The sequence below is a fragment of the Phodopus roborovskii genome, unplaced genomic scaffold (assembly GCF_943737965.1).
Source record: "Phodopus roborovskii unplaced genomic scaffold, PHOROB, whole genome shotgun sequence".
Taxonomy (NCBI): Eukaryota; Metazoa; Chordata; class Mammalia; order Rodentia; family Cricetidae; genus Phodopus; species Phodopus roborovskii.
In genome coordinates, this window is record NW_026125540.1 from 7234185 (window position 1) to 7253522 (window position 19338).

Below are 19338 nucleotides of genomic sequence, written 5' to 3' on the forward strand. Positions count from 1 at the left end.
TAGGATCTAGGGTGCCATTAGGTGGCCCTTTGGATTATCTAAGGGGTATTAAAGCCAAATTTGATTGCAAAAATGAATAAATTTAGAACCCTTCAAATCAGGTGGCAGGTACAGAGCCTGGAGGTTTTCTAAGAGGCATCCCAAGGGGAAGGAAAGGGTACAGAAGACACGTGAATGAACGAGAAGGAAACTGTCACTGCAGGCTGTAGTCCTAGGCATCCCCAGGACTCATGGAGTACTGAATGGTGACTAAGCCATTCAGTGTGTCATAACTACACTCAATGGGGGTCAGGGGCTTAGCCTGCCTAAGCCAGAGGAGAAACTCAGCACCCGGTACTGGGGCTTTTGTAGAGGTCAGAAGCCAAGGGGAAAAAAATTGAGTTCTAAGAGAGGGGTCTCATTCACAGGAAAGGGTTAGAGAATGGAGTCACAAAAGCCACGAAGGCCCAGAGAAGCTTTGAGGTTACAGACAGCTCTGAAAGGAAGATGGGAGAAGAGGGCAGAAAGGGTCATTAAAGCCAAGTTGGGCCTAAGGAAACTGCAGCCTTGAAAACCATGGCTGGGGATAACTCTACCTCCAAGAGTACTGGAGGGGGTTTGGGACACTCAAGAGTCACTTCTTTGGACTCGGGAAACATTTACATCAATCAAAGGGAATACTGAGCTAATTGCTGCTGGTGGGTGGGATGCTGAGAAGTCAGTGAACTGGAGGTGAGTGAGTTTGTTGTGGGTGGACTGGAGATGGATAGGGTCCTGGTGCAGCTTAGACCACGGAGGGAAACACAGGCACCAGGAGAGCCTGTCTTGGGTTTCGGCACCAAATGTAAGTATTATAGCTTGGTTGGTAAGTATTATATCTGGCAATTGGAAGCCAAAGAATACCACAAAATCGGGACTGGAGAGATGGCTCAGCAGTTAAGAGCACTGCCTGTTCTTCCAAAGGATGTGGGTTCAGTTCCCAGCACCCACATTGCAGCAACTCCATGCAGAACATGTCTGGGATACCAATTCCAAGAGGATCTAACACCCTCATACAGACATACATGCAGGCAAAACCCCAATGTACATTAAATAAATAAATCTTAAAAACAAACAAAAAAAGAATACCACAAAGTCACACAGCACAACAAACCTTACACAAGAGATTTGCTGGGAAAGACATGGAAAAGAAGGACGGAAGGAGGGAGGGAGGGAGGGAGGGAGAGAGGGTACTGCTCTGGCAAGAGATAGCAGGGAACTAAACAGAAGGCAGGGTTTGTATAGTTTCTTGGGGGAGGGGGTGGAACTTTTCAGACTGAAGCTTCCTAGGGTTGGGATTGGCGGAATTTCAAATCCAAAGCTTGGGCTTTTTACTCTGTAGGGTAGGGGCAAGATCCAGCCATTGGGGCAGTTAGCGTGTTCTGTGGGTGGAACCTGGCATTTGGAGGTTCTCAGGAAAGGGTCCTGGCCACTCGTGTGGCTTGAGGGGCTTATAGGTAGAATTTTAGTAAAGGTTTTACTCTAACTCATTGAAGGTGATAGATAAGTACATGGTAAGTACCTTAAAGAGGTACTTTAAAAAATATGGTTAAAGAAAGTGATGGGAGATGTCATTCTGTATATGTTTCTCATACTGGTTAATAATAAAGCACTGTTGGCCAATAGGAAAGGAAGATAGGAGGGACTAGGAGACAAGGAGGAAATAGGAAGTAGTAGGGAGGAGCCAAGATGGAGAGTCTGGAGAAAGCTGTATGCCGCAGGCTCCCCGGTAAGAGAAATACATAGATCAGCAGAAATGGGTTAATAATTAAGGCAGAGCTAGCCGATAAGAAACAAGTAACAGGGCCAACAGTATTGTACCAAATACAGAGTCTCTGTGTATTATTTGGGATCAAGGTGCAGCCGCAGGACAATACCAGGCGGCGGACGGAAAAACCGTATGCCTTACAAATGGCGCCCACGTGGTTAATAAGAACTTCCACTTAAAATTTAACAAAAGCTTAAAAAAAGGGTTTTAGAAACAAAAGAACAGAGACAAGCAAGGTTTCTTGCTGCAGCATTTTTCTCAGTTGAACTCTTTGCTAGAGACAAGCAGATATTCGCGTGGCTCCTTTAAGGGAAGATTCCTTACTTTGAATAAGCGGGGGAAAAAAACGCACAGCTTTTAAATAACTCTGCTAACAATTTATTGGTGTGTATGAGAGATGGCAATGGCAGTGACCACATCTCCAAGCCGGCAGCATGCTTTCTGGATGGCAGCACAGAGCAAGGCAGTGAGCACAACTTTCTGTGCTGGAGGTAAAAGTACCCCGCCACCATCTTTGGTAAACCTCGGCTGACACAGCTATGACTTTCATTTTAGCAATGTTGTTGTTTACCAGATAAAAGACTTGTGGCCAGACGAAGATAAAGATTTACAGTAAAGACAGATTCATATTAAGAAAAACCTCTAAAGGTTTACAGTGTGTTTTAAAATATACGTAGACATGAAAAAAAAATGGTTTTAAAGAGACAAAGAGGAACTGGGTGTTGTAGCACACGCCTTTAATCCCAGCGCTCAGGAGACAGAGGCAAGCAGATCTCTTGTGATTTCAAAGTAAACCTGGTATGCAGAGTGAATTCCAGGACAGATAAGAGTTACACAGAGAAACCTGTCTCAAAAAATAAAAATAAAAGAAACGGAGTAATAATACAGCCACATAAAGATGAAAAGCTCAGAGAGAATCTGGTTACTGTATGCTATTGTGTTGTCTCTACCTTCTTTGACTGCTGAGAAAATAACAACAACTGATAAAGGAAATGCTGCAGCATTAATTCAATTTGTATATTTTAAAAATGCTTTGACTCCAACATTTAAGTTCAAGGACAAGTTACTGGGGAAAAGGATTTCTATTTTTGTTTCCACAGAAAATGAAAAGCTGTGGATTCCTTGCAGACTAATGTGGTTTGATCAAGCCAGGCCCCCTGAAACAGTCGCTGATGATCCAACATTCAAAACTGCTTGAACAAGGCAGCCATGCAGACTACTGCCATCTTCTCAGGATCCCCCCATGACAGCGCCCCCTGTCAGCAGGAAGTAGTTTGGAAAGAACGACGCCCAAATTCCCAAACATTGTTTATAAATGTTTGTTTTCATGTAAATGGACTTGGTTATAAATGGGTAATGATCACAGCCAATTATTTTTAAAGGTAAAAAGGGAATTATGGTATTGATATGATTACTTTGTTTTGGAATCGATTTTCATTTATTGATACAATTTAATGTCAATTTTGTGAGATGTGTATTTCTCCTCTTGTTTAGGTATTGTGTTTATATAGAAATATAATGTAGTACAGATTATAGATAATTACCTATGATAGTCAAAGCTTAGAGTTAAGTTAGTTAGGTTTTTCAAGATACACAGAGATGTATTTGAGATGGATAGGAATTCTTCAAACCTTTCAAAGACCTACAGAATATGGCATTTAAAGTGGTTTAGGGTTTTTGTGACAGAGAGACATAATTGCTCTTGGCAATACCACCTGCACCAGAAAGGAAGATGGACATCGAAGAAATGCATTATGACGTTTGCTTCCAATATGGCAAGACTAGCCATTTGGACAAGATACTGCTCTTGTCTGGACTGTTTGACTTTGTGATGTATAAACTGGACATGCAGGACCCACAGGAAAGTGACTCCTGATTCAAGATGGACATTGCTACAGAGATCCTGCTTCATGGAAGAGTCTTCGAGACAGTATGCAGGACACAGAGAAAAGTGACTGACAAACTGCCAATAAAGAAGACAGTTTAAAGTTTTCTGCTTTACTGGAGAGTCTGTCAGACATACTATGGCCTATGGGCTGAAGATGGAAGATTACAGAAGAACTTCGGGTGACTGAAAAGGCAAGATGTCTCTGTCATTTCTAGAGCTTATATATTATCCTTCTGTGGTCTTTGAAGGAGTTGAAGACAGATAGTTATAGTTATAGTTTTCCTTAGTATTAAAGATAAGTTACTTTAGACACACAAAGATAGGATAGATGATGGAATATTTTCTTCAAATCTTGCTAAATGTTAATGGACTAAATAGTGTTAACTGTGATTATTTGATAACTGTTATGTGATATATTTTGCTATGTTAAGGTTAAAACCCTTCATGTTATTTTAGACAGAAAAGAGGAGATGATGGGAGATGTCATTCTGTATATGTTTCTCATACTGGTTAATAATAAAGCACTGTTGGCCAATAGGAAAGGAAGATAGGAGGGACTAGGAGACAAGGAGGAAATAGGAAGTAGTAAGGAGGAGTCAAGATGGAGAGTCTGGAGAGAGCTGGACGCCAGCCGCCTCCCGGTAAGAGAAGGCCATGTGAAGATACATAGAAATGGGTTAATAATTAAAGGCAGAGTTAGCCGATAAGTAACAAGTAACCGGGCCAACAGTATTGTATCAAATACAGAGTCTCTGTGTGTTATTTGGGGCTGGTGGCGTGGTAGCAGGACAAGACCGGGCAGCAGGCGGAAAAACCGTACTTGTTGAGAGGTTGGAGAGCTGACTCTCGAGATACAGGCACTCCCTGACCTTTCTGATGATGTGGGTTCAGTTCCTAACACCACACAATGGCTCACAATAGTCCATTACTCCAGTTTCAGGTGATTCAAAGCGCCCTCTTCTTTCCCTTATGGGTACCACATGCATATAGTGCATATAAACACACACACACACACACACACACACACACACACACAAACCACTTTGGAATTTTGCAAAGCTGATGATAACACACCTGTAAAGTAGAACATACAAGCTACCGGATCTATTTCTGAATGTTTATGTCTTGGTTTCAGAGCAAATGATACCCATACACAAATAACCATGGTGGCATGTGTAATAACAAAAAATTTAACATTACTTCAAGTAAATGAACTGTGGCTTGTTTACTGTCTATGAAGGAGTGTCGGATATCAACAAGAATTGTTTTGTCTTTTTAAACTTTCCCTCTTATTGTTATGTGTATGAGTGTTTGCCCCAACTGTACCACTTGCATGTACATAGAGGCCAGAAGAAGGCATCAGATCTCATAGGACAAGTTACAGACAAGACAGTTGTGAGCTGCCATGTGGGTGCTGGGGACTGAACCCAGGTTCTCTGCAAGAGCGGCCAGTGCTCTTAACTACAAAGCCATCTCTCTTGCCCTCAAAATCATTGTTTTCTTACAAGAGTGTGAATTAACCTTGAAACATGGTATAACTAATCTGAGAAGGTCACAAGGGGAGTTTTATTTAGGTTAAAAGCAAGTAAGACTAAATTATACATATGAAAACAAATCTATTTGAAAAACAAGAAAACAGAATTCCTGCTTCTTGTTGTGGAGAGTAGGGCTGTGATGGGAAGGCATGCTCAGGGGGTTCCAGGGGTGTGGGTAATAATCCAGTTGTGGCATTGGACACAATGTTTACAGCTGCATAGTTGGTTAAAATATATGCCTACAGAATCTATGCGTGCTTTGCATATGTTATTTCACAAGCATCAACAAAATTTTCATCACAAAAGATCCCTATGTAGCAGGTATACAATATTGAATCTGGTATATCCAGGTAGAGATGTTTAATTGACATCACTTAGCAGAGAGATCTAGGTCAGCACTTCAGGGTAGAAAGTTCTCTCCATAAGTATCTTCATACAATTAGGGACCAAATTTAGTGAAAGATATGTGTGTTCATGAGTATGACTAACGTGTATAGTGGAAACAACAATTTCTTTAAAGGGGACAAGCCTTAAGGGAACAGCAAGTGTCCCTGAGCACATTGTCCCTCTGAACAAAAAATATCAGGGGTGTCCCTGAAACAGGAAGCTGAAAGGCTTGTGGCTAGAATGGACTGTCTCAGGTTAGAGGCTTAGTTCTTCCAAATATCACCACTAGGGGAAAAGAAGGCATGAAGGATGGCTGAGCTTGCTATATTCCTTAAGAGTTAGACCATAGTCTGGGCATTTGAAAGCAGCTGTCCTCTGGGTAGAGCTTCACCTAGTTCAGGAATTGATAGACTGAAAGTATCCAAACAGCAAATACCCCCTCCACACACACACACTCCTCCATGATGAAGGAAGAAGATGCCATCAGAAAATCCATTGCCTGAGGCCTACCTGGGGCTACTCTACCCTCGGAAACATGGCCTCTCATTCTGTTTCCCAAACTCCTCTGTAGGGATTCATGGTGTTTATAACATGAAGCCACCATTGCTTTCGAGGTGGAGATGTGTGGAACATTTTGCAAGAAGAAGAAAAACAGCTGTTTAGTCATCTTCCAAGGGGACACACAGTGAGTTCTCCTGAGATGCTTTCTAGCGGCCCCTGGGAACAATTACTGTTTCTGTTGTGAATCTCGCATTTCCTTGAGTGGCAGCTATAACATAAATTGCATTTGGCCAATACTGGGGAAAATGCCTTTAGAAATAAAACTAAGCCAGAGCCTCTGCTACATGACCAGAAAGGGGCATATGATTCAAAGGGAGAAGGTTGTTCCCATTCTGGATACAAACTGAGCATGGCTTAGGTATGAGAAATGATGCAAACAGGAAACTCTCCTATAGCTATTTACAGTATGGGTTTGTCACTAAGGATGACAGCAAGATGGTAGAACAATGGCTAAGAAGAAACGGAATTGATGCATCAGCAACACAGACTCAGGGATGGGCCTGGAACTTTAGGGTTTTCATTCCTGTTCTTGGTTATGTTTTTCATGGGATTTTCAACATGTATCCTTAGCTGGTCTACGTAGAGCAAGCTGATCCCAACTTGGTGGCAACCCGTTTGTCTCTGCCTCCTAAATGCTGGGATTATGTGTTTGCACCATCATGCCCAGCTCCTAAGTTTTGAAACTTACAGAAAATGAGGAGCATGCTAGATGAAGGAGAGAAGAGGCCTGGTCAAAGTATTCATGTGATGAGTCAATCTTGGGCTCACTTGATCACAGAAGAAAAGGGAGGCATTGAATTCACTCAACAGTCCCCACTTAGAAGATAACTGAGTGACAAATACAGGGTTCAGCTCCCACTCCACGTGATGATAAGGAATCCTTAACAGCTCCAAACAGCACCCCATTTAAATGCAACATCCGAATGAGTCTCACTTGAACAAATTGTTGGTAAATCCTATTATTTACATTCCACATATAAAGGTCTGATACCTGATGACGTGGCTAATACATGACAATGCCGTAGTTTCTGGCCATGCTGCCAGTGTGTACTCCAAGCTGCTTTCTCAGCCCCTATGCCCTGGCATGACTTCTACGCAGCACACTTGGATGAAGGTGTTGTAGGCTGGACAGATCCCACCTCATGTGGGCTTGCTCGTGTTTCTGCTGGAATCTGGTTCCCTGAACCAAGCTGACTTCCCTAAAATTCTAAAATTCCACATGTATTCCTATAAGAGCCATGCTTCAGTTTGCAGAGAAGACAATCAAGTACTTGGTAAATCTAACCATGCTGTGGGAAATGTTTAAAGCTGTTTCTGCAAGGGTGAACAACTAGATAGGTTTAAAAAAAAAAAGAAAAAGAAAAAGAAAACATAGAAAATACAAGATGAACAGACAAAGGGCTGTTGGTTTTGTCCTTTTACACAGACAGAAGTAAATATTTAGAAAATGGATGTGAGAGAGGGATTTTCAGTATTAGAATAAATTTACCATGGCACTTGGTTCTAGGAGTATGGCACAAGAGGAAATCCTGGGCCATGTCCTTAATTAGGTTTCTATTACTTTGATAAACACCATGACTGCAAGGGGAGGAAAGAATTTCGTCTTCCAGCTCACAGACTGTATATGAGGGAAGACAGGGCAGAAACTGAAGCAAGGACCACAGAGGATCTCTGCTTCCTGGCTTTCTCTGTATGGCTTGCTCAGCCTACTCTCTTATATAGTCTAGACCCACCTGCCCTGGAGCAGCACTGCTCACAGTGGGCTGTGCCCTCCTATATCAACCATTAATCAAGGAAACGCTGACAAAAACAAACAGATGAATGAATGAATCACTGACCAGCAGTGGACCATCCGACCAGCAGATGGATCTCTGCATCTCAGAAAGAGCTTTGCCTCCTAGGAACTTTTATCATCATCACATTGCGTATCTATTCACTGGACAAGCATCTGTTGAACATCAGCTCTTGTCTGGGATGCTCCAAACACTTGGATGTGATAGGTAATAATCTATTTACTCTCCACATAGAAAATGTAGTGTCAAGCTCAGGCCAACATGCCTTTCTTTGGAGCCCATAATATTGAAAGTTCTTCAGCTCATGTAGGCTCTGTCACAGTCACTCACTTACTGAGGCGGCACAAAAGTGGCCAGAGATGATACAGGGAGGAATAGACTTGGCAGGGCACAATACTTAAAGCAAACAGGTGGTAAGCTAAGTCTGGTCTAAAAGAAACAAAACAAAACAAAACAAAAGTCCTGCTTTGTTTGTATACTTATAAGTGCAAAGGCCCTGAGGCAAGAGGCTGTGCAACAATTTCAAGAAAGTTGGGTGGAGACTCATGCCTGCAATCTTGGCACTCAGGGCAGTCAGGGAGAAGTACCGAGGCAGGAGAATTCCTAGGAGCTCAAAGCCACCGTGGATTAGAATGAACTCCTATCTGAAAACAAACACCTAAAAGCATTAAAATGCTTGATGCACAGGGAGAGGGGAGTGTCAGGAAAAAGAAGGACTGGCCAGTAGTTTTAAATTTTGCCGGAGACAGCCATGACATTAGCCCCAACTGTCCATCAGTTAGCACTTGGGTTATCTTAAGGATGTGGCATGACTGACTTTGCTTTTGAAAGTGTTCTTACTTCAGTATGTTGGATGAATTAGGTTACATTATTGCATTATAATACAATGATAATGCCGGAGGACAGATATACTTGCATATCAGATAGTGAGTTACACAAGGGGCCCTAGCAATGTTTTACATTAAGTAAACGATACAGGGCCACATGGTATCTTATAGGAAGCAGCCCTGACAGAAGGCTATCTGTTTTTCACCTTTCCTCTTTGAACAAAGACAGTGTGAAGTCAGGGAAGGTGCTTTGTTTATGTTTCCAGGCTGCTTGCACCAGGGTTACTACTCCTCAGGGTGTGTGCCAAGGGGAGGGAGCCTCCCTTGCTCTGGCTTCCTCTCCACACACTGCTCAGCTGATGCCTGCAGTCACGCTTGGATCCAGACTCAGCACCATCTGCCGGATTTGAAAGCCTCTCAAGAATGAGATGGATTCGCCTGAGAAACTGGATAAGGACAGCTTAGTGGGTAGGTTCCTTCCTCCTCTCTGAATGTCACACACACACTAGTCAGAGCAGGAGTGGAGCACTGGAGAGGTGTGATACGATCCCACGATCCCACGTAGACACTGAAATTGACTTCAGCTGGGCACACCTGAAATCCCAACACTCTGGAGGCTGAGGCAGGAGAATTGCTATGAGTTCAAGGCTGGCCTGGGCTGTATTGCACTGCCCTGTCTCAAAGAGGAGCGGGGCCTTCGATTCCATTTAGAACCCCTTGTTTCATATATGCTATTTACTTTGGTTTTTGAATGGCGGTCTGTAACTTGTTCTCCTTCATTCCCTTTATTTATCTTTGCATCGTTTTCTTCGCCTTCCGTAGCATAGATATGATGGAGGCTGATTTTTATCCACATTCAAATGTATCTGATGATACTATGATTAGGAGAAACATTGGCTTATGCTGAACAACTTCAAATGAATGGGAAGAAGTTGAGAGAGTAAGACTTAGCCTTTAAATACAAGTACTGCGCTTAGCCCTAGTGACGGGGGTGGGGGGGATGGGGGGTGGGGGGGGACTGGGAAGTGTTTGATTCTTGTTGCCTTCTCATACCTGACAGTTGTGGGGAAGGAAAGTCTTTACTATCATTTTACAAATGAACTGGGTCTTGGGGAGTTTAGAAACTGGTTAAACGGTGATGGTGGTGACACGGAGTCGGGGAGTGTGCCTGTGCATGGGATTTATACTATGCTCTGTAACCTTCAGCTGCCAAAACCAGATTTCAAGGTGAAAGTTAAGAAAGCATTTAGCATGACTAACTGAGAAAAGAAAAACAGAATTTAGCAAATTGGCAGTCTTTTTTTTTTTTTTCCTTGACATAGGCATAGCAATGCTGATAGCCTGAAGCACTAGACATCATTTGAAAATTTGATAACAGTTCTTCTCATGTCACTCAGGCTGTTGTGACTTGCCTGGTAGCTGAGGCCGCCACTCAACTTCTTGCCCTCACCTTCTAACTGTCGGGATTGCAGGCATACAACCACTGTGTCCTTTCTTTTATTTTAAGAGACACGGTCTCACACTGTCAATAAGAAAACACAACTCTCCTTTCAAAAAGAATAAGACATGGTTTATTTTTGAGCCAAATATGAGTGGCAGTGTCCTGGGAATGTGGAACGGAGCTGTCCCAAATTATATGTTCCACGGTGGAAATGGTTTGCAGGTCGCAACAGAGTAGAGGTGGGACCAGCCAGCCTCTTAAGGGGACTCCTTCCAAAAGGATTGGCTGATGTTCACATTGGTGTTGGGACAGACACAGGGGTGAGCCCTGAATGGGTGTTAAGGGAGGTGAAGAGCCCTGAGAATTTTACCTCCGCAGTTACAAATTCTGGACTCAGAAACTCCACAATTAGGAAGCTCCAATCAATTGATCAGCCTTATGTGGCTTTATGGGGACTTCACACTTGATAGCTCATGTTGGCCATCCTCCTGCTTCAGGCTCTGTAGTATTCATATTGCAGGTGTGTGTCATGCTGAACCTCACCTTTTTAAACCAGTGAATCTGTGAGGATTTTGGTTTCCACTCTAACAGGGTAAGACAGCACCTGAGCAGAGGGCATGACTGACGCCTCCTCATCAGTGAGGCATCTTAGAGTGACCATAGGTTTTTGTAGTTAGGACCTTTCAATCAAACAATAAACTTGTACTCTTGCAGAAAAAACAATCCGGGTCCGTGTTTCCTGTGCTGTTGAAAATGTATGAGAAATGCAATGTGGATTTTCTGAGACTTACAGACTGAGTTTGTCCTTCTTGGTTCTAATTCCAATACAATCAGGATCTAGTGACTAGTCCTCCCAGTAATACGGAGTGTATAGTGAATTTATAGTTTGCTTAAAATCATTTTCAATGAAAGCTATTTGTCTCTTTTAGTAAAACAGACAGGTAGGAAAGATGAATTATACTGCTGAAACAGTGTTTATCCCTAGGGTTTAATGCTGGGTATTATATTTGATGCTGAAGGCTGAGATTCTCTGAAGAGGGATTCTAGAAGCTGTTGGAGTGTTGTTCCCACTGTGTCTTAACAGGATAGGAGGTGAAGGAGAGAGGGAGTGATGGAGAGAGGGAAGGAGGGAGAACATTTGGACAGGAGTTTCTTATGAAAACATTTCCTTATAAAAGCATAAATATATGTATATTTGAGAAAACAGAATTAGGATGTGGAGAGATGGATCAGCTGTTAAGAACAATCACTGCTCTTGCAGAAAACCTCAGCTCTGTTCCCAGCACCCACATGGTGGATCACAGTTATCTGCAACTCTAGTTCCAGGGCATCTGATGCCCTCCTCAAGCACTGTATGCACATGAGGCATGTATGTACACAAAGGCAAACACTCACACAACAAATAAATAAAATCTTTTCATAAAAACATCACAACATTTAAAAATTCAGAACCACTATGTTTCCACTACTCAGAAACATTTGCTTTAAATTTCTTCCAGAATTCTTTTATGCATGTATTTGTACTAATTGGAAGCCCACTAGCTGATGGTTTTATGCCATGCCATTTTTTTTTTCCTGTTACTATCATCCTATAATGATTCTCAAGTACTTTTATAGACTATAAAAGCATATACCTGTGGGCTGTGCAAGCAGCCCAATTGGTAAGAGTACTTGCCTAGCATGCACAAAAAGCTGGGTTCAATCCTCAGCATCTTCGAGGGTACGCACCACTAAAGCCAGAACTCGGGAGGGGGAGGAAGGAGGGTCAGAAGTGCAAAGTCACCTTCAGTTACATTTTAGTTTGAAGCCAGCCTGGGACACATGAGGCTCTGTCCATGATTAATTAGTAAAACGTATGCAAAAATACAATATTGTGTGTCTGCCAGGGTGTTTGTCATCTGTATTGGTATACATGGAAGTGTTGTGAGGTCATCTGAAGATAAATATTAGGGGCAAAATACCTGTGTTTGAAATGATATCAGTGCCGTCATTTCAGAGGGAGTGGGGCTGGAAGCATGGGGAGTGTGGGGGCAGAGGAGAATGATGCAAGGACATATCCTTTATTTTCTCATAATGATGTGGAGGGTGAGTGTGCAGGAAGGCAGAAGCGTGAAGGAGAAAATGCAATGGCTTATGGTTCTTGGGTTAATTAAGTCTCGTGAGAGACAGAGTCTCTTCTAATGGATCATTATTTTTCATAAGAACTTCCAAATGAACCCATAAATCTAACTGGTGGCGCAGCATCATTCTGAGACGTCAAAGTGGGCTAGAATGGACCAGCCACTCACCCACTAGCACCTGCTGTGAGCCAGGAGGGAGCCAGGAACAGAACTCTGCTTCAAAGCACTGAACATCCACAGGGAAGACATGGGAAGCAGCTAAAACTCACAAGGGACCCTAGAGCCCTCAAGGATGGCGGTGATGGGGGTTATAGGAACAAATAGGTTGGGGAAGTGAGGTAGGAGAACATGTGGGATGCAAGTGTGAGTGAGGGGCACAGATATGTGCAAAGGGGCAGATCCATGGAGAGCTTTCCCTGGACCCATGTCTGGGTCACTGAAACTGTAGTGCTGACCACCACCAGTTCAGCTACCAAAACTAAACTCCTGGTGTTCAGGAGCCTGGTGGCAAGCCTGGCTTCCTGAGTCCCAGGCCTGGGGGATGCTGTTGCTTTAGGTCTTTTTCATGAACTGTGAGGCCAGGCCTCTTGAGGCAGGGGTGCATGAGGAGGGGCACTCTAATTTAGAAAGTTCTTTTGCTGTTATTGTTAAGCTGGGTGTTGCTATGTAGCCTAGGATGGACTTCAACTCCATGTCCTGGCTCAGCTGCACACATGCTGGGATTATCAGCATGAACAACTTTGCACAATTCTAAATGGACAGTTATAGACAACTTCTCCTCCTCCTTCTCCATCTCTCTCTGTCTCTCACTGTATCTCTGTCTGTCTGTCTCTTTCTCTCTTTTCTTTAATTTTCTAAAAGTTAGAAACTGGGAAGATTGTTCTGTCTCTAACTGTGTGATCATGGGGGCAGTGGGCCCCCATGCCACAGCACAGACGTGGAGATCAGAGGACAACTTGCAAGAGTTGATTCTTTCTTCCCTCCATGGGTGTTCCAAGAATCAGACTCAGGTCCCCAGGCTTGGTGGCAAGCACCCTATCCCCCATGCCATCTCACCAGCGCCAGAGTTTCTTCTTATCCTGCACAGGTACTCAGGTTCACCTCAGAGCAGTTCCATGACGTCACAGGTTGATGTTTCAGGAATTTCAGCTTTCAAGTAGGCAGGCAAGCCATTATTGTTCATATGCAATCTTCATGTATATTTAGACAGAACACTTAGAAAAGTTTTACTGCTAAATATATTTCACCCAGCAAGCTAGAACAGTTGACAAACCTGATACAATTTCATGAGCTCAGACCATGCAGAAGGAGGTACATGTACTGTCAGAGAGGAGGGGGTAGATTCAAACTCCTTAAAGGGCATTGACTATTGAGTAAGATTGTAAATCTTTTTACTCTAACACATACACTACCAGGGATTTATCCTATACACATTCACAAAAGAGTGCTTAGAAACTCCCATCACTTCACTGTTCATAAAAGAAAAACTCAGAACCCTCTTAAATAAGTAAATAAATATGTACATATAATTTAAATAAATGTATAGTAAATATATAAATATGTATTTATAAGTAAATGTATATGTGTGTATGTGTGTGTAATAAATATATAGTAAATATCTAAGTATGTATTTATAAGTAAATATATATGTGTGTGTATGTATGTATGTTTCTAGTGTATCAGTGGAAGTCCCAAAGTGACGTTAGTAGATGGATAAGGAGGAGGCAATGATGACGACCCGTGTCTCTAACCTGGGCAGGGGAGTGGCTGGGATTGCCAGGGTGGTGTATCTAGCAAAGACAACTAGTTCTAATGTTTGAATGGAAAATGAGACTCAGCCGAAAGGGGTTGGGAGATGAGAAAGGAGGTGACTGCCGAGGAAAAGAGAATGTGCAGAGGACCACCAAGGAGGTGAGAGGATGACTATAAAAAGTTCTGACGCGAAAAGGTTGGCCAGACATGCACATTCCATGAACAAGAAATTATGATTGATGTGACTAAAGCTTCAAGATGTTAAGTTGTGGAAATAGGACTTAAAATAAGTGTCCTCCTATTACAAAGCAGTTTGATAAGTTTCGGGATCTTCTATTCATCTGTAAAGCAGGAATAATAGGACACACACATACACACACATGCACACACATGCAGACATACATACACACACAAACTGATATATACACAGAGAGACACACAGGCACATACACAAATAGACACAGGCACACATTCAGACATAGACACATACACACGGGATCGGGAGCTGTGTAAAAATGGCATCATTTAATCTTCACCAGATCTTTCAAAGTAGGTTACTTCTATCTCCATCTTATTGATGAAAAGTCTCTTCTGAAATGGATCGTGTAAAGCTCTGGAGCCGGCACATGAGAGACCTTGCATAGAAACTCGCACCCAGGGCCTCTAAGACATTTTCCCACATGCACATCACTCTCCTCTCTAGGGATAATAGCACCTCCCTACCTATCTCAGGGCTTGTTTTGAATTTCAAATGAAGACTTCAAGGGACCCAAAATCTGATGATCCCAATATGACTGGTTCATGATCACATTCCAAGACATCTTTTCTTGTCTGGATAATAATGAAACAAGCTGGCCTTACAAAACATAATGATGATTATCACTGTTGATTGTTGAGCAACTTCTTGGAAGGGACAGATTGATTTTAATTTCTAAGCACCCCTCCCCATACAAAGCATTTTGAATTCCTGCACATGCGAGTGTGTGTTGTGTGTCTGTGTTTGTGTGTGTGTGTGTGTGTGTGTGAGAGAGAGAGAGAGAGAGAGAGAGAGAGAGAGAGAGAGAGAGAGAGAGGAGCACACCTGCACACAGCTATTTGTAACTATATTCACAGTATGAATGGAGTTAGGTTTGTTCCTCTTTCCTGTCAATCTTGGGCGGTGTCAAGAAATACTCTCTCCTTCCTCACACTGCCTGATAATTTTGTTAAGAATCACTTAGATTATAAACTTGCTTTTCTCACTTCCCAGGCATCAACAAGAACCGGCTTGGTGTGTGTGGCTGGATTCTGTTTTCCCTTTCCTTGCTGTTGATGCTCATTACCTTCCCCATCTCCATATGGATGTGCTTGAAGGTAATGCCCTGGGAAACAAACAGGTGTCTCCCTGGTGACTGACAGACATTGAGACTAAAGGTTCTCCCTTAATCTCTCAGATCATTAAGGAGTATGAACGTGCTGTTGTCTTCCGACTGGGACGCATCCAAGCTGATAAAGCCAAGGGACCAGGTATGGAGACTGTGGACATCTGTTGCCACAACCCATGGGAACTATTGAGTGTCCAAGAAAACACATAGAAAGCTGGAGACCTTGTGTTTTAGGCACAAACATGCTCCATTGGGCATGTTAGTGGGAGAGGCCACCAGTTTGAGTATTATGAAATCTGAGCCTACATTGACTGGCTGTCATTTATGTCCAGGACTGTAAAGAGCAAAAAGTCCAGGGAATGAAGGAAGAAAGCAAATGGCCCATGTGGCCCATTAAATTACCCACAGGGACTATTCAAGGAGGTGGATTGTATTAATGTTTGGAAAGGGCTACACACACACTGCATACATATATACATACATGCACACATACATATTCCCCTGGTGGGGAGCCTATGGATAAAGGCACAAGCCTCTTAGTGGAGTCTTCTAGTTGTGAAAATGAAGACCTGGAGACCCAAATAGATTTAATTATTTGTCAGCGAGTATCACAGTGGCTGATGGTAAACAAGAGATTCCAGGCATCTAATACCAGGTACATCTTTTTTTTTTTTTCCCATGCTGTCTATAGCTCTGGGAAGTAAAGAGGGTCACAAACTATTCAGACTTTTTGCCTGGGGGAGGGGATGGGAAGTGTTGGATAGTAAAAAGTCCTAGACCTGCGGTCTTGGGTCACAGCTTATCTTAAACCACACAAATTGCTTGTATTTGTTTTAATTTATAACAATGACAATTTTATATGATTGACTTTAATATTATGGATAGAAAGGGATTTCACAAAACAGTGGCCCTTCCTTGTGTTTCTCTTATAACATTTGCTTCCTGTCCCTGTTCCTACATTTTGAGTAAAACCGTTAAATCTCCAAGATCGCTGCAAGACCAGGGGTGGAAGGGCAGGAGTTTTTTATGCATGGTTAGACTCTGTACCTGACCACAGATCAACAACGCTGTATGCTGTCATATGCTACATTGAAAAAGGCTGTGAGAAACTTCCGAGGGTAATTTTATGAATGAGTCCTGATCATTCCGATAGTATAATTTTTGTCTAATTTTGTAACCAACCTAAGAGGATGGGCAAGAAGTGCTTCATACAGATGCTTTTTATCCATTTGTCGAGACATCAGTGTTAGCCTGTCTACCAATGAAGAGTCAGCAAGCGCCTCTCCTCAGTCATGCTCCTGTCTGAAGGGCCCAAGACTGTTAAAATAGAACTAGAGTGGGGAGACAGGCAGAGCAGCCACCACTTGGAAAACTCCTGAGGAGAATGTGTCTTTCTTAAATGAATTCTCCCAAAAGACTTCTCTGCTAAGAGTCCCAGGATAACAACCCGCGTCATGCATGTCTCTGGGGCTAACAGTTTACCTCAGAACATCACGAGGACCAAAGGGAAACAAGCCAAATTGCTAAGGTGTTTGTAAATGGCAAACTGTCCTTTAGTAATAAAAGTATTGACAAGAAGAACAGCCATATCCATTACTTCGTGGAGGCCAGACATCTTGTTTAGTACTTTGTTGTCATGGTGACCTGTGTTTCATCTTCACTACATCTTATATGTCATTGGTAATGGAAGCTCAGGAAAGATCAGTGAGTGGTCCCAGGCATGAGGTTGGCTGACATTGAACTCAAGGTAGTTCTTAGGAATTTGAAATTAATCAGAGACACCACACACACACACACACACACACACACACACACACACACACACACACACGAAAACACGAGAGAGAGAGAGAGAGAGAGAGAGAGAGAGAGAGAGAGAGAGATGACAGCAGTAGGGTGGGGATTCTTACCACAGGACTAAAGAAAATTAAGAGAACAAAATAAATCTTGAAATACCATGAATTAATGGCCAAAGCAAGCCACTGTGTACTCATCCCATGTTGCTGGCTCTCCACTCAGACTAAAGGCTGATTTCTGCCTTGAAAACAAATCCAGTAGCATAAAGATTTCTGATGTGTGGAAATGGATCCATGTCCTCATTGCCGTCATGACTGTGGCTGTGACGCTCATAAGAACAAAAGCTTCTGGGGTAAAGCTGAGGACCCACAGTGTTCTCAGATGGGCTTTCTTACTTTGCCCCTTCCCTGACCTGCTCCAAGCCCAGCACTTACTACTCAGAAACAGAAGCATTGCACCTGGGGGATGCCATTACACTTGAACACAGCTAAAGAGATATGTCAATTTTCAGTTCTGCAGTGCACTGTTTGCAGGGGACCTGGGCCCCTGGAAGACTGTGCTAGTCAAGTGCCAAGCAAATATATATATACATATATATTACATATTATATATTATACATGATTGATATACACAAATATGCATACATGCATATGTTTTTGAGACAAACTTTAATTTGTCCAACTGGGTTTGGTTGGATTCTTTATGTAGCCCAGGCAGGACTTGAACTTGCAATCCACCTGAGTATCTGTTGTCCAAGCTGGATTTGGATTCCTTATGTAGCCCAGGCAGGACTTGAACTTGCAATCCACCTACTTCAGTCTCCTTCCTGAATCCCTGAGACTGGGTGGAAGATTTTAATGTGTTATTCTCCTTGTTTTTGTATTTTGAGACAGGTTTCTCTGAATTGCTTTGGAGCCTGTCCAGGAACTCACTCTGTAGACCAGGTTGGCCTTGAACCACTGAGATCTGCCTGCCTCTGCTTCCCCAGTGCTGGGATTAAAGGTGTTCATCACCAATGCCCAGTTTTAATACAGTATTCTTTTAGCAGTAACTAATAATCACAGCCAAACTTGACTCTTTCTAGTTAGGAAACCAATTTCTTAGATATTGTTTTAAAACGAACCTCAAAATAAATGCTTAAAGAGAAGTCAATTACTTATGAACAAAAAATTAAAAACATGTGTGTCAGGGCTCTTTTTAGCATTTTGCCAAAGGTCCTTAATTCCTAAGCAGTTAATTTCCTTTACTTACTGAATGACCAGAAGCAGTCACCTTCCCCAAAGTTGAGTGTTTCCTTACTGAAGATCCAAAAAAATGCATATAGCACTACAAAAACGATGTTCAACATACCTAGAAGACCATCTGTAGTTCTTTTGAACAGGTCAAATTTTAAGTCAATTTTCTTTTTGCAAAGGTTTGATCCTGGTCCTGCCCTGCATTGATGTGTTTGTCAAAGTTGATCTCCGAACAGTTACTTGCAACATTCCTCCACAAGAGGTACAAGATTAAACAGAGTTACCAAAAAACGAAACCCCTGGGTTCCCTATGACCTGGGCATAATTTTAACCTACCAGGGGGAGTGTGGCTTAATCCCCATCCCCAACCCCAGAGCCTTCTTGAAGTGATTCAGGTGGCTTTAATTAGCCAAATGAAAATGAATGGGAAGGGCGAGCCTGAAAGGCCGAAAAGCTGTGGGATAGCCAGGTGGAGGCAGATTGGAGCTGAGGAGTTAGAGGGGGGTGGGGTAGGAGATCAGCTGCACTATCCACAGTCTTCTCAGAGGGGCGTTTGTTTGTTATTCTGTGTGGCTTTGGAGCCTGTCATGGAACTCGGTTTGTAGACCAGGCTGGCCTCGGACTCACAGAGATCCTCCTGCCTCTGCCTCCCGAGCACCGTCTTTCTTCAGAGGGACTTTTAGAGACAGTGGCATAGTTGACCTTTACTTTTGTTAGTCACTTTTGGTTTATGTGTTGGGATAGAACAAGTATAGGAACATTACAGAGACTACACAGGACCTGCTTGAATTTGGACTTCAAATTATTCTTGAAGTCGTATGAATTAATGACCCAAAGCAGTAACTGGGTGCT

General features: G+C 42.7%; 1 protein-coding gene across 1 annotated transcript in view; it reads left to right on the forward strand.

Annotated features, from left to right (window-relative positions):
• The window catches only part of LOC127216302 (proline and serine-rich protein 1), a 58691-nt gene that overhangs the window by 35449 nt on the left and 3904 nt on the right, over positions 1–19338 (forward strand). Inside the window, exons 14-16 of the mRNA XM_051176924.1 lie at positions 15340–15443; positions 15524–15596; positions 18666–18748. Coding sequence (XP_051032881.1) covers positions 15340–15443; positions 15524–15596; positions 18666–18748 — 260 coding nt within the window. The remainder of the gene's footprint in view (positions 1–15339; positions 15444–15523; positions 15597–18665; positions 18749–19338) is intronic.